The sequence below is a fragment of the Trichosurus vulpecula genome, chromosome 9 (genome assembly GCF_011100635.1).
Source record: "Trichosurus vulpecula isolate mTriVul1 chromosome 9, mTriVul1.pri, whole genome shotgun sequence".
NCBI classification, from domain to species: Eukaryota; Metazoa; Chordata; class Mammalia; order Diprotodontia; family Phalangeridae; genus Trichosurus; species Trichosurus vulpecula.
The window spans coordinates 36339360-36355067 of NC_050581.1; the positions used below are offsets into that span (position 1 = coordinate 36339360).

The 15708-nt window shown below is 38.5% G+C and overlaps 1 protein-coding gene across 3 annotated transcripts in view; it reads right to left on the reverse strand.

The window, feature by feature from the left end:
* The window catches only part of TJP2 (tight junction protein 2), a 128079-nt gene that overhangs the window by 93973 nt on the left and 18398 nt on the right, over positions 1-15708 (reverse strand). Inside the window, exon 1 of one of the 3 annotated variants that reach the window (XM_036737824.1) lies at positions 7245-7503. The exons of 1 other annotated variant lie outside the window; for it this stretch is intronic. In XM_036737824.1, coding sequence (XP_036593719.1) covers positions 7245-7304 — 60 coding nt within the window. In that variant the 5' untranslated portion in view covers positions 7305-7503. Of the gene's footprint in view, positions 1-7244; positions 7504-15708 lie in introns of those variants that run through there. One more of the 3 variants, XM_036737827.1, reaches the window with a different exon arrangement.

Genomic DNA, 15708 nt, shown 5'->3' on the forward strand with positions numbered 1-15708 from the left:
AACAGGGAGAGAGAGCTTCCACACCCAAAAGTTCCTTCTCTTCATACACACGAAATTTGGATTCCTAGGAGGATTTCTCATTGTGTGCTCAAAACATATGTAGAGTATTTTTTGTGTCTAAAAGGAAAGTCTTAGCAATTTTTTATTTTCTATTGTTATCACAAGAAGGAATCCTACCTCCCATTTTTGTAGACTAAGTAACTAGAATCTAATATTCAGTATTTCTTCCTTTTTGTAAGATTTACTAGTATGGAATGACTTATTCTTGCTAAAAAGAACTCATGCTAATGAAAAGTTCATTTTTTTAAAAAGGATTCCTCAAAGAACCAACATTTTTGAGACCAAAAATTTTTCAAAAACTAAATACATATCCATTTAAAGTTGTTTTGCTGTCTACAATCTTCTGCAATATCGCAGCATAAATAAGTTATTTCATATGATTCTAAAATGACATTCCCTCTGTAATGCTATTTTCTCCTTGACTTTTATCACTCTGATAATGCCATTAGTGTCACACACACACACACCAAAAAAAGATATTCTAAACTGGAGCAACACAGGAAAATGTGAAAGTAGTATTAGAAGGAATGAGAATTCATCAAAACAAAAGACGCTTATTAGAGTAAGATAACTTCTCTAAGTTTACTTAGTTTCTCTGAGGGGATGCTCATAAAATGGGAACAAGTTATAGTATAAGAATGTGATACTATGCTGTTAAGAAATGATGAAAGGAATAGTTTCTGAGAAACCTGGGAAGACCTGCATAAACTGATGCAGAGTGAAATAAGCAGAACCAGAAGAACAATTTGTACAATAACAATAATATCATAAAAATAACCAACTTTGAAGGTTTTAGGAATTTTGACCAACACAATGACTGGCCATAATTCCAGAGGACTCACGGAAAAACATATTATTTATGTCCTGACAGAAAAGTGATGGACTTAAGGGAGCAAACTGAGATAGTTTGGGCGTATATGACCAATCATGCCAAGGGTCTTGTTTTTCTTTCTTTCTCAATAAAAGGGGAAGTGAGAAGAAAGGAAGGTGGATGTTTGTTGATTAAAAAATAAAATATAATAAATAAAAGTTTATTTTCTCAGTGACGGAAATGGGATTAGAACTCAGATTTCTCAAAGATAGGATCTTAGCAACAACTTTATCAAAGATCTAAATGGACAGTGCAATCATTTCCATTTTAGAAAAACTGAGCAAAAGGGCAGGTGAGACAGTCTACCAGCAAACTCAATATTTGGATAAATTAAATCTCTAAGTTTACTGAATATGATCATTCTGTTTTTCTTTGTCTTGAGGCTATAGCTAAAAAAAATGATGAAGATTCCTCCCTAATTAAACACAGAGCTCCTGTGTATAGTAGGTACTGAAATTACTAATTTAATTTGGGAGAAGAAAAAAATAGGCCTACATAATTTACTTAAATAGCAACCTACAGTTTACAAAGTGCATTATCTCCTTTGATCTGAGAGCTCAGAGCTCAGCTCCTCTGATTAATAGGCAATGTAGAACCACTTGAATTCGGTCCAGAGACCTGGGTTCATGTCTATGACTTGATATTTAATAGTCATGTGACCTTGAGCAAGTAACCTAACCACACTAGGCTTAAATTTTCTCTCCTGTCAAATGGGCATAACAATCATATATCTATATCTAATACATGCATATATACATACATGTATACATATGTGTATGTGTGTTTGTATATTTATGATGAATACATTTATTAAATTTATTAAATTTTGTTAAATTTATTAATTTATGATATCTATTAAATTATGACATATACATTTATACACGGGGGGGGGTGTCTCTATAGAAAGTATGATCCATTATTGCTCATAACTATCCTGAGAGATGGAAAGGGCAGGACCTACCAACCCCACTTGACAGGAAGACACTAAGGCTTACACAGGTTGTGAAAGCCCCAACAAGGACACAATTGTTACTCTTAAGTCCAAGGTTCTCTCCACCACAGCCTGCTGCTTTTCAGAATACTTAATTTGCTAGGTCACACCTGGGGTGGAAAGCCATCACTTAACAGGGATGCTGAAAATGTCAATTTGCAAGAATAGTGGTCGTACCACTGAATTTGGCAATGTACTTTTAGGAGACAATAGTGATGTTTCCCTGGAAAATGAACAGAAGGTAAATTCCAATCAGGTAAAATCCAATCAATCCCATTTTAATTATATTTTTTAATCAATAAAAATCCACCTTCTTTTCTTCTCACCATCCAGCAAGATCACAACAACGACGGCACTACTCCACCTCATCACCAGCTGTCCCTGTGAATGGAGGGTGCGATCAGGAACTCCAAAACCACCATTTAAGAAGGGAACTCAACTCAGAACATCTCATTTTTCCTCCTTTGTCTTCTTTCCCACTATCCCCACTCCTAGGGCACCCTCCCTCACTCAAATCAAAGTCAACTGCAAGTCATATCACCATTTCCCTGATGTCATGGTCCTCTTCAAGAATGAAGGACAAACACAACAACCTCCTAGGGCACCTTGCCCATGTCATCCCCTATCAGCCTCTCTCCTTTTCCAGCTTCCTTTTATTTGTTGTATTCCCCCATTGGATTATGAATCCTTGAGGAAAGGGACTGTCTTTTGGGGCAAGGGGGGCATATGTACACCCAGCCTTTGGCACAGTAGGTGCTTAATAAATGTTTATTGACTGATTCAGGGTCCCAAATGGTATTGTCAAAGTTGAGATTTGAATGTCAAGTTCAGTAATCTTCTACTGTCATAGTCAATAAACATTTATGAAGTGACTACTATATGCCAGACACTGCGCTATATTACACTGTCTCCCTTGAGAACTATGACTTCATTACCATCACCCAGATGGTGGCCTCCCCTTTCTGCTTTAAAATATACAAAAAGGTCCCAGCATGAGTCACCATCTTTCCAAACATCTTTTCCCTTCATCACAAATTTAATATTAAAATACAGCATAAAGTATTTGGTCTGTAGTGAACATAGAATTCCACATCACTCCAACCCCTTAGCAGTCTTCTGATATAAACTTTTGACACTAATTTTTTAAAGGGAGAGAATTATACTAAATTCAAATCTGAATTCATGGATTCAACTTACTCAGAAGTTCTCACACTCTCAAACCTTAAAAACTCTAGCATTTGATAAGGCTGAAGGACTGGAAAAACCTCTTATCATTGTCCAAAGAACCATGGCAAAAGTTGAATAAATAAATGATGAATTGAGTGCAAATGTGATTTTTCTGCCAAGGTGTGGAAATTCATCTTCTTTAACTCTCTGAGAGCCACACTAGAAAATTAGTGCAACAGCATAGAAGCAAAAATCTACGTTATTCCTCTTTTTCAGAATATTTTACCCTTAAAGTTTTATCTTTTCAACAGTTTAATGAAGAAGTTTAGAAGGGGAAAAAAAACAATGATTAATGGTGTGGCAATTCGAGTAGCATTAAAATTTATTTCACAGGAATGAGGCCTTATTAGGGAGGTAAATTTCCTTGAAAGGATGACATAAAATAAGAGCTTGATAAAAAATCTATTTTTAAAAATATTATACAGTTTGGGAAAATTAAGATTACAGAAATAGAGCAAAGGAGAACCCAGTTCTACTTTTATCTCTGTCATTTAATCCTGTGACCAACAGGTTTTTTAATTTAAACAAGTCATTTCAGAAGTTTAGATAAATATCTCTCTTATCATACACAATAAATAACTTCTGTTTGATATCATTAATATGTTGCAATGATTTAAAAATTTTTAAATCATATTTAAATATTTTTTCATCATATAATAAAATGAAACTAAGGCATAATGTTCTTTCCCAGCCTGAAATTCAAGGCCCTCCAAAAATCAGGTTTCCAACTACCTTTCTAGTCTTTAGACCCATATCTTTCAAATTAGTAGATACTCACTATTTGTTGACTAAATGAATGAGCAAATAAAATTGTCATTCTCTTAGGTATGGAGCCTTTAATATTCCACCTGGAAAAAACTCACTTTCTGAGCAAAGATGATACAAACTAGCCAGACTGTCGCATCATCTCAAAGCTACTTGAAAGAATTGGCAGGGATAATGAACTTCCCACAAATAGATCAGTCTGAGAATTAATTATGTCAACAATCATTATTAAATGTCTACAGCATATAGGCTATACAGTCTGTTTGTTCTCCAGTCTTGTCATTTCTACCTTTGAAACACCTCTCTACATAGCCCCTTCTTTCTACTTACACCACTACCACCCTGGTGTGGGCCTCTTTATCTCACTCCGCAATCACTGCAATGGCCTTCAGGTTGGTCTCCCTGCCTCAAATCTCTCCCTTCTCCAATTCATCCTCCACTCAGCTACCAAAAGTGATTTTCCTAAGGTGCAGGTCTGACCACATCATCCCCCTACTCAATAAACCCCAGCACTTCCCTATTAGCTCCAGGATCACATATAAAATTCTGTCTAACTTTAAAGCCCTTCACAATCTGGTGCCTTCCTAAATTTTCCAGTCTTCTAATACTTTGCTCCCCTCTCCAAGCACTCACTACCTGTTGTTCCTCTCACACAACACTGCATCTCCTATCTCTATCCCTATGCACTGGCCATTCTCCATCACATCTAGAATGTTTTCCTTCCCCACCTTTTCCCCTTGGTTTCTCTGGCTTCCTTTAAGACTTAGCTCAAATTCCACATTCTGCAGGATCTCTTTCTTAGAGTGTGGTGTCACAGTGAAGTGGTCCAACAATTCTGGAAAGCAACTTGGAATTAAAAAGTGATAAAAACATTTTGACCCAGAAATCTTACTATTAGACATGTGTTCCAAAAAGGTCAAAGACAGAAATAAAGATTCTACATACACCACAATATTCACAGCAACACAGTAACAAGGAACTGGAAGCAAAGTAGATGCCTATCAGTTGAGCAATGAGAAAACAAATTAAGGTACATGAATGTAATGGAACAACAATGGATATTAAGAATTCAGAGAAGAAGGGAAAGAGTTACTTGAAATGACATAGAGTGAATGAAGCAGAACCTGAAAAATAAAATATACAATGGCTACAAGACTGTAAATAGGAAAAAAAAATAAAACAAATTGAATGCTATGTAGTCATGTTGACCAACCATGGCTCTGGAACAGTTGAGAAAACATGCCTCCCTTCTTTGCAAAGATGGGAGATGGCACAATAGATACAGAATACTGCATACATAGTCAAACAGTTGATGGGTTGGTTTTACTGAACTGCTGTTTTTTTTCTTGTTTTTTTCTAACAAGGGTTGTCTTTCTGGGGAAGCAGAGAGAGGCAGATGCAGAAATAATAATAATGATAGCAGCTAACATTTATATAGCCCTTTTTATGTTCCAGACATTTTACAATTATCATCTCATTTAATAATCATAACAACCCTGGGAGGTAGGTCTTGTTATTATCCCCAATTCAGAGACAAGGAAACTGAGGCAAACAGATGTTAAGTGATTTGCCTAGAATGAGGCCAAATTTGAACTCAGGTCTTCCTGACTCCAGGTCCAGAGCTCTATTCACTGTGCAGCCTAGATGAAATGAAGGCAATGTCAAAAATAAAAGATATTTATAAAAAGATAAAAGAGAAATCTAGAATAAAGTGTCAACAAGTTCTGATGGGGTTTTTACTCACTCAAGGGGAGGGGCATTAGAGGCTTTTTGGAAGAGTTGGCACTTGAGATGGACTTTAAAAGATGAGTTGTGAATTCAACAGAAATTGGGGAGGCAGTACACATTTCAACCATAAGAAGTACCATAATGGAAGACTAGAGGCAATATAGGATACATTTGAAGGACAAATATTTAGTTCAGTTTGACTGAAGAAGACAGGGCTGGCAAGGGAGGGTAGTACCAGGTTGTGGGGCACCTCAAATGACCCATACGAGAAAGATCTGGTAAGAAAATGTGAGTGAATTCTCAACACTTTTATATGGTACAGTCTCCCAAAATACAGGTGACCCCACATACTTTCAAGGGAAATACCCAGCAGAGGAAATTGATCTTCACTCTTCAGTCAAAAGGGCCACAGAAGGTCTAGGAGCTGAGAAGTGATATGAAAAGTTCTATGACTAAGGGGAGGATAAATTATCTGGTGGAGAAGCCAGAAAACCTGTTTGTTCAGTCTATTTTGGTAATCCAATAGTTTTAGGATTATTTTTCCCTTCACATCTCTGCCTGGATTTTCAGTTCCCCTACCTTACCAACCCCAAATGAACCAACCGGCAGTACTGTTTTCTGTGAGGTGGAAATATCCGTTAAGCAATGCAAAGAAACTGCCAGCATCACGTAGGCCAAACTGCTACCACAGCGTTAAAAAAGTAACTCTGAGTTCTGAAATGAAAATAGAGGCAAAGGGCTGCATATTCCATTACCAAACCCCGGAGCTGACCACTCCCAAATTCCTTAACATTTTAAGAAAGTTAAAACTATAGTAGAGATCCTAAACTGCTCACCACTGAAACCAACGGATTATAAAAGAAAAAATAAAGAAGAAAAGAAACTTCACATACAACTTGAATATTCAAGCACTCAGCGGTGGGACTGATATAAGAAGGGCAAAGAAGTAATTATTTCTTGATCCAACAGACTCATTGCTAAACCCCACCCCTTGCCCTCTTCAAAACAATTTGGGTTTACATCAAAAGCAACCTTTTTGAGGACTGTTGTTTTAAAGAGACAGAATGGTTTCAAACACCTTTCTGTTTAAAGGCATTGATAGGATAGCTATGGATACCTATCATAGGAGACCTATGACTTTTCACTGACTCCTTACCCCTCCGAGGCTGGATATAAACTGACCACAACTGAGGGTACTGCGGGGCATATGATTCAAGGCACGGTTTTTTTCTAAGTCTCTGGGCAGAGTGGACCGTGGCTGAATTTTATCCTGAGCTACGACTGACATTGGAAAATGAGGAAAACCAAGTCTTAGGGTGGGGGGGGGGGGTCACAATAACAGTCCTCAAGTTAAAAATGGTTAGCAGTAACCGATGGTTTTGACTCTGGGAATGAAGAACTTCAATTTTCCAGCATCGAGGAGCTGGGGTTTGCTGGAGAAGGTTTTGCATGTTCCTCAGAAAACATTCCCAGCCTTAGACACCTGTGGAGCAGCTATGCAGAGGCCAGAGAGCTAAATCCACCCCTCACCCTCTAGCCAGAGCCTCTCCAAGTAGGCGGCTAACCCTGGGCCCAGCCCCCAAGCAAATGTAAGCTACTCACAGGGACCCAGGCTGACAGCTCTCGCCTGTGGGAAAACAGCCGGTCTCCTTTCACGGGCATCTTGAATGCTGGGGGGAAGGAACGAGGCAATCCTCGTCCCCCCTGCCACCCCAACTCCTCTCTTAACAGGGTGTCGCAGCACTTTATACAAGGCGTCCGCTCTTTTTTTTGTTCTCCGACTAAATATCATACACCACCAAGGGAAGAGCTCTTAAGCAAGAGCCCGTGAACTCCAACCCTCTAAAAAACTGAGATTTCCAAGTACGCGGGGATCCACCCCAGGCCCCTCCTCCCACAACAGTGTTAACCCCACTGAACCCACAAGGCAACTAACTCCGAAACATTCCTGCGGCCGAGCCCTAAATTCCCGGGCAACATTCTAATGGACTGCTACCATCAGACAGAAAGGGGAGAAGGGTGACTAATGAATCACATGACTCACCAGGTGTGAGTAAAGTAGGACTCTGTTCCCGTCTATTGGGTAACACGTATTTCTGGGGAAGAGGGACGGGCTCGGGTGAGAAAGACTCGTGAGAATGAAGATAAAATGAATGCCGATCCTTCCCTTTCTTCCCCTTTCGGAGTTTTTTTTTGGTTCGGTCCTAGAGGGAAATTCAGAGCTAAGATATCTCATTTAGAAGGGCTGGTGCAAACCGAGATGATAAGCAGGGAGACTGGCCTGCTCCCAAGCCAGGTCATTGTTCTGGCTTTAAACTGGAAGGGGTTAAGCCAAAGTCGAAGAGGCAGAGAAGCAAGAAAGTAAATTTGCAGTCTACCCAGAAAAAGATGCAGCCATCTTCTTCAGGGAGTGAAGTAATTGAAAATGGAAAAAGGAATAAAAATTATTATGTTATCACTAAATGGCTAGTTGACTAAAAGACTTGGGATCATCTTCTCAAAGAAATCAGTCTTATCCCATACTCCAAAATATACCATTTGCTTTTCAAAATTCTGTGGTAGTAACTGATATTGTATGAAAATAATTACATTTATATTTAAATTTTGAAGTTTATAAAACAGAATGTACCAAAGTAGTAACTATAATTTCTTATAACCTCAGTAGGTTCTACCAACTGCCATCATTCTCTCTTTCCCACCAACATAAATTCCCACAAAAAAAGTTATATCATCCTTCAGAAATGTAACTTGAAAGGCTGTAGTAGGTCACTGATGACTTAGCACAGTGCTTTGCACTCAATGGATGTTTAATAAATATTTGTTGAATGAAAGTATGGTTCCTAAACTTATTCTGCATTTGATAATATCTTCAACCAATCAAGGTGGCCTTAATCATCACTGTGACATCATTGCAATGAGTCTTTTTTTAGAGAACTTCTTGTCAGGCTCTAACAACCAATTAATTATGACTAATCCTTATTCTAGGTGTAACATGTTGAGTTAATATCTAAGATAATAACTGTGTAGAAAAAGAAGTGTCTGGCCCACCTTGCTTGTTCTCCCTCCACCCTTTAATTGGAAGCCAAAAATTCAGCCTAGCCTCTCAAGGAAAAGGTAGAAGTACAATTTACCCCATCTGACAAGATACAGATGTTGGGCTTCCTCTGAGGAGTTGCTTCACTTCCTGCCCAATCCAAACATGTTTGGCAGATTAGGAGGAAAAACAAGTCTGACAAACTCTTCTCTTAGAGTGTTACTCTGCTACTCTCCTTTTAAGTAACAGGGTCCACACCCAAGAATAAAATTTACTGTAATGAATATCTTTCAAAGTAGCTTGGGCTTTCTTAATTTAGAAATTTTGGTTGTAATTTTTGATGTGCCATGTCACTCTACCAAACCAAGCGTCTTTCTAAAATCCTACATTTCCCAGCCCAGGTGGTAGAAATAGCAGTGATACATACAGCATTTGAGCAAATCACAGCTATAGTGACTAGAATTCACACCATCGAATTTAAAAGGAAATTAGGACTACAGAATATTGTCACCCTTTCTACAGAACCCCACCCCCCCCTCTCTATCTCTCTCTCTATCTCCTTACAGCATACAAATATTTGTGTATTAAATTTCTTAGAGAACCACCTTTTCATTATATATTATATTACAACACATGGAACATATGATTTAGAGCTAGAAGGAATCATGGAGATCATCTAGTCCACCCACATCATTTTACAGATGAGGAAACCAGATAACCAATGATGTGAGCTGACTTGTCTAGGATCAAACAAGTAGTAAGTAGCAAAGACCCAAATTTGAACTCAGATTCTCTGCCTCCAAATCCAATATTCTTTCTACTATACCAGACAGCATTCTCTAAAGGAAACATCAATGATCTTGACTTTTTAAAGGAACTTCTCTTTTTCATTACATTTTGATCAGGCAGTCAATAAACATTTATTAAACACCTACTATGTGCCAGGTACTGTACTAAGAAAGGTAAAAGACAGTTTCTGCTCTCAAAGACCTAGCAATCTAATGGGGGAGAGAACATGAAAATAACTATGTACAAACAGCAAACAATATGTGCTTCAGGTCAGGGTTTGTTATTTTTAGTGTATTTGTAAGCACTGAATGGAGAGTAAGGACTTGGGAGATTAGAAATGAAAGTTAATTAGAAATGAAGTTGTTATAGGCAGATGCCCTTGAAAAACTTGTGAGATGGTCAGAAGATGACATCAGTAATCCATATGTGATAATTCTAGACAGAGGATAAATTGTAGCTGACCTTTATACTTGGTATAAAGATTTACTAGTCAAATTAATAAATGCTAACTAGTCTAGCTTGAAGGCAAGAAATTTGCCCTAAGAGAAAAAACTTGAAGGATCCTCAATCACTTTAGGAATATAACTACTAGGCACACGGATCACTTCCCCTCTAGGTGCTTGTTTTATCCTTCATAAATTGAGATTGGCTTAGCTCAGCTCTAGTAGTCTCTGAATCTCTGATCCTGCAAGTTTCTATCAGAGGATATGTATTCTGCCTTTTTAAAAATAATTGTCATTAGAACCTTGAGCAGCAGACAGACTATACTTTGATCTTTTCAGGATAAGACTATAGTGAGGGGAAGCAGGAGATGCTTATTTTTTGTTTGGAAATGGAGAGTTTGTTTTTTTAAATGATGCTGTGATTTCATTATAGGAGGGATCTCCTTAAAGCAGACAGAGGAGGAGAGAGAGAGAGGAGGAAGGGAAGGAGGAGGAGAGAGGGAAAGATAAAGGGGGAAGGAGAGGGAAAGAAGGAGGGGAGGTGAGAGTAGCCTGGGCACAGATATTAAATGACTCCCAGAGTCACATGACCAGCAAGAGCCAGAGGCAGCATTTGAACCCCAATGTCTCCAAATCTCATGAGACTAGCACTAGCGATCACATCCAGGGCAGGCAGCTCTCTCAGTAGTTTATGAAGTTCAATTCTGGCAAACCAAGTCTGTGAAATTCTTCACATGGAGTATTTGCCACATTAAATAGAAAACCTTGAAAAATGATTACAGATTTATCTCATCTGTTGAGCCAGTAGATCAGAATCATTCACTCAGACATTAAAGTGAAAATTCACTGAAGTAAAACAAACTTTCCACCAAGTGATCAGTGCCCTAGCATTTTTTTGTTTTGTTTTTCCCTCTAACGTTTAATTTTTGGGGTATTTAAGTAAATCTTTCTTTAAGCAATGAAATAAAATACATTTTCTCCTTTGTTCTCAATGTCATGGGGGATGGGGGGCAGAGGTGAGAGAGGAAGGCTCAGAGGTAGATTTTTTTTTGGGGGGGGGGGGTCATCCACATAAAACACAAAAGGCTTCCAGGGAAACTAAAACTGTGCCTGGGAAGGAGTGACTGCATAAAAAGAATTCTCACATGACCCTGGGCCACAGATAAAATCAGCCTGCCCAGAAGAGATCCTGTTCTCAGCCATTCACATTAGCACAGGCCTACCTAAAGGAAACTTGGCTAGACCCAAAAGAAATCAGTCTTCCCAGTAAATTAGATTCTGAAATATGGCTTAGAGTACTAGGAAGCTTTGAGTTTAACATGTTTATCCTATGCACCAGCACTATGATACTAACACAGGTAGGACAAAATTAATCTTATGAAGGCTACTAAAACATTTTGCAGAGCTGAATTTTCTATTTTTGCAACTTGCTGAACCTTCTGAATACAAACCAAGGGGCCTAATAATCTGAAATTTATCTCAGACTCAAATGACTGCAAGAGTCATTAACACTATCTACTAATGAAGTTTCCCACTATTTCAAATGCATATATTATTTTTCTACCTGAGAGGGTGCTTGTGAAAAGTAAACTATGTTTATATGCAACAGCTTCTAACCAACCACTTTTAGATGAATTTAGGAGTATTACAACGCAATGTGGTCAATTTCATTTAGCCAAGATAAAATAATCACATCCACTATTTCACTATTCACTATTAATGAAAGAATCAGACTGACCACACACAGTTGGATTCTTGACTTTTTTTATGTCATGGATCCCTTTGGGTGCCTCATAAATCCTTCAGAGTCTAATGGTCTTAAAATGCATAAAATAAGTTACATATGATTACAAAGGAAGCCATCATGTGGAAATACAATTAGCTATCTGTATATATCAATATCTACCAATAGATAGCAATATAGACTCTATATTTATGTATAAATATAGATACATACATATATGTATAGATATGGACAGTGAGAGAGAGAGAACAAGTTTACACACTCACACCTCAGGTTAAAAACTTCTGATACAGAAGAGAACCAATTGCTTCTAGATTAGCTGTTTTAATGGTTAAATAATAATACAGTTATTCCTTCCACATCATGACTTTCCCCATCATGGTTTCAATATTTTGTGGGTTGGCCTAAGAAATTAAATGGGAATTTGGGGGGAGTTTTGTGGAAGCTTCAGATGACACAGAAAAAGTTTAGAAGCTCAAAAATGCACAAAATATATTATAGTGCATACTATAAAATATAATATAGTATTATGTAATGTCAACCCAAATTTCATAATACGGTACTGGAAATACCCCATAAAAGAAAAAAGAAAAATTCTGACTTCTTTCGTACAAAGAGACAGCCAAAAAATTTTATGTGGATTTTCCAGATTGAGGGGGGTACTCACCCCGAACCCCCTTGATGTGGAAATGATAACTGTAATCCTCCTGAAAAAAGTTTATTTGGGAGGCAGTGTAATATATCAATATGCCACAAGCTTTTATTAAGCCCTTATGTGCCTCTATGTGATAAGAGCTAGAAATAAAAAAACAAAATGAAACAGTCCCTGCTCTATTACTATTGAAGGTTAGTAGCACCGCTGTCATCCTAGTCACCAGGCTTGAAACCTCAGCGTTATCCTCAACTCCTCACTCTTCCTCACTGTGCATATCCAATCTGCTGCCAAATCTTGTCCTTTCCACCTTCTAAACATTCCTTCTATAAATGGCCTATTCTACAATCACACAGCTACCACAGCCACCACCCCAGTTTCATCCCTTATTACCTCTTCTTGGACTACTGCAACAGCTTTCTAAAGGTCTCCCTGCCTCATCTCTACCTCCCAATCCAATCCATCCTTTCCTTAGGTGCCAGTTATTTTCCTAAAGCACAAATCTAACACTTCATCTCCTTCGCTCAGACTCCGGTGGATCAATACTGTCTTTAGGATGAAATGTAAATTCCTGTTAAGTATTTAAAGCTCTCCACAACCTGCCCCCTTCCTGATTTTCCAGTCTCCTTACACTTCACTTCCTCTACATACCTTATGAACCAGTAAAACTGACCTCCTTGCTATACCCCACAGAAGACAGTCCATCTCTTAATTCCAGGATTTTCCACCTTTTAGTTTCCCTGGCTTACTTTAAGATTCAGCCCAATTGCCACCTTCTCCAGGAGGCCTAGTCCTGCAACATGCTAGTATCTTCCCCTTTCATCCCTCCCATCTACCCTGTATACATCCTATATATTTCTAGTTGTTTACATCTCTCCCAATAGAGAGTGAGCTCTTTAAAAGCCAAGGTTGCTTTTCCTTTCCTTTGTATCTCAAATGATTAATAGAGTGCCTGGCACATAGTATTTAATGTATGCTTGTGGACTAACAGTCCTTAAGGATCTTATATTCCATAGGGGGAGATTTTATCTATATGTAGTATACACACTGTTCCTATGGGCTATTTGTGCCTTACCTGTGGTAGAGCCTTCTGAGCTCATATTGGTCTGATTGGCCACGATTGGACACATCATACCTTGACCACAAAGTAGTTACATCATTTTGGTTCTCTTTGAGAATGAAGAAGAACCAAAAACACTTTAGGGGAACACTCTGTGTGTGTGTGTGTGTGTGTGTGTGTGTGTGTGTGTGTGTGTGTGTGTATACACAGAGAAGGAAAGGGAATACATGTTATAGAAGCAGACCATATAGAAATATAAGCCCCCCCTATGGTGTATGTATATATAGAAATAGATGTAGATATATAGGTATATTATAGATATATAGTTTCCTCCTATAGTATATACATGCACACACATATACAGATATGTTTGTGTATACAAAATACAAAATAAATACAAAGTAGTTCAGAAGGATGTTAGCTGCTGGGGAGAACAAGAAAAACTCCATGTGGAAAGTAGTATTTGAGCTGAGTTTTAATGAGGTAAGGGATTCTAAGAGGTGGAAGTGAGGAGGTAATGAATTTCAAGCATAAGGGGGGTGGGGGTAGTGGTGACTAATGCAAAGGCCCAGAGACAGGAGATGAGATTATTGTGTGTGAGGAACTATATAAGAAGGTCACTTTGGCAAGACTGTAGAGAATAGGAAGTGGGATAATATATAACGAGTCAGGAAAATGAATTTGGGGCTGGGCCATGAAGGGCTTTAGCAGCCAAACAGGGAACTTCATGTTTTATTCTAAAAGCAATAGGAAGCCACTGAAATTTGAGTACAGGCATGCCAAGGTCAGACCTGTACTCCGGCTTCCTGGCCATCTTCACACTATCTAACACTTCAGCCATCATCCCCATCTTCCTACCTACCAGAACCTCGTATTCTCCTCCTCTGGTGAGTGAGCTTTCCAGGCCTCCCTCATAGCATGCAAAGGTTTGTGTCCCCAAATCCCCTTTATGTGTTGTCTTCTCTCATTAGAATGTAAACACCTTGAGAGCAGGGACTATTTTGCTTGTTTATATTTGTATCCCCAATGCTGGGCACTGTGCCTAATTCATTCTCTCTCTCTCTCTCTCTCTCTCTCTCTCTCTCTCTCTCTCTCTCTCTCTCTCTTTCTCTCTCTCTCTCTCTCTCTCTCTCTCTCCAAACCTGTAATTTCATTGGTATATAAAACTCTACATAAAGAATCTCCCTTTACTGATGCCTATCTACAATCGCTATACAACTCTGAATCTTTGAAAGTAGCCTGGGACACTAAGAGGTTAAATAGCTCAGGGTCATATGTGACAGACCTATCTATCTATCTATCTATCTATCTATCTACTGTAACATAGTTTGGCCTAGTCTTGAAATAAAACTTTTTGGGGACAGTTAAGGGACACAGATAGAACAATGACCCTGGAATCAGGAAACCAGAGTTCAAATCCAGCCTCAGACACTTACTGTGTGACCCTGGGCAAGCCACTTAACCCCAATGGCCTAAAAAAAAATAACACTTTTTGGAACACTGCATAATAGTGTTAAGCTAAGAATTAGACCTGTGATCTATAGGAAACTCCTTCTACCAATGCAGGTTAGCAACCTCTCTGCAAATTATAGTCTTAAAGAGCTCCCTAAAGAACTAAGAGGTTGAGTGATTTGTCCAGGCTCACCCAGCTGATATGCATCAGAGGCAGGCCATAAACCCAAGTCTTTCTGGCTCTGAGGCTAGCTCTCTATGGCTTAATGTAATAATAATCTACTAATCACCAGATTAAAATCATGGCAGTGGGTTGTGTGTGGAACCACAAATTAGATTTGGTACCAGAAAAGGATACTTGGGACTACTAGATTCCAATGCTACTACGAAGCCTTTTTCTCTCCTTAGACAAATATTCAATTTCTTTGAATAGTGTTCAATAATATAGTACTAACCAGTTGTAACAGACAGTGGTAACATTTACTTCCAGTGTGTTGAGCCAAGGCTTGACAGCAAAGGAAATGCGCATTAACCAAGTAGTAACAATTTCTAGAAATGTCAACATTGTATTCCCACCAATGGAGTCAAGGAAATTGAGGATATAATGGGGGCAAACAAGTAGGGAGAGATTGTGCTAAGGTAAAAAGAACACAAGCAGGAAAAAGGAAAAGGTAGGAACCTGGGTTCTTGTATTGGCTTAGCTATTGAGCTGTGTGAAATTGACTAAGTCATTCAGCTTCTCTGAGACTCTGTTTCATGATCTGGAAGATGAGGGCAGTGAAGTAGAAGATCTCTAGAGTTACCCTTAGCATTATGAGATTTTAGAGAATACTGGAATAGGAAAGAGAAGTGAGAAGTCAAGCAGAAGGTGAGGACTATGAAAGATGAAATT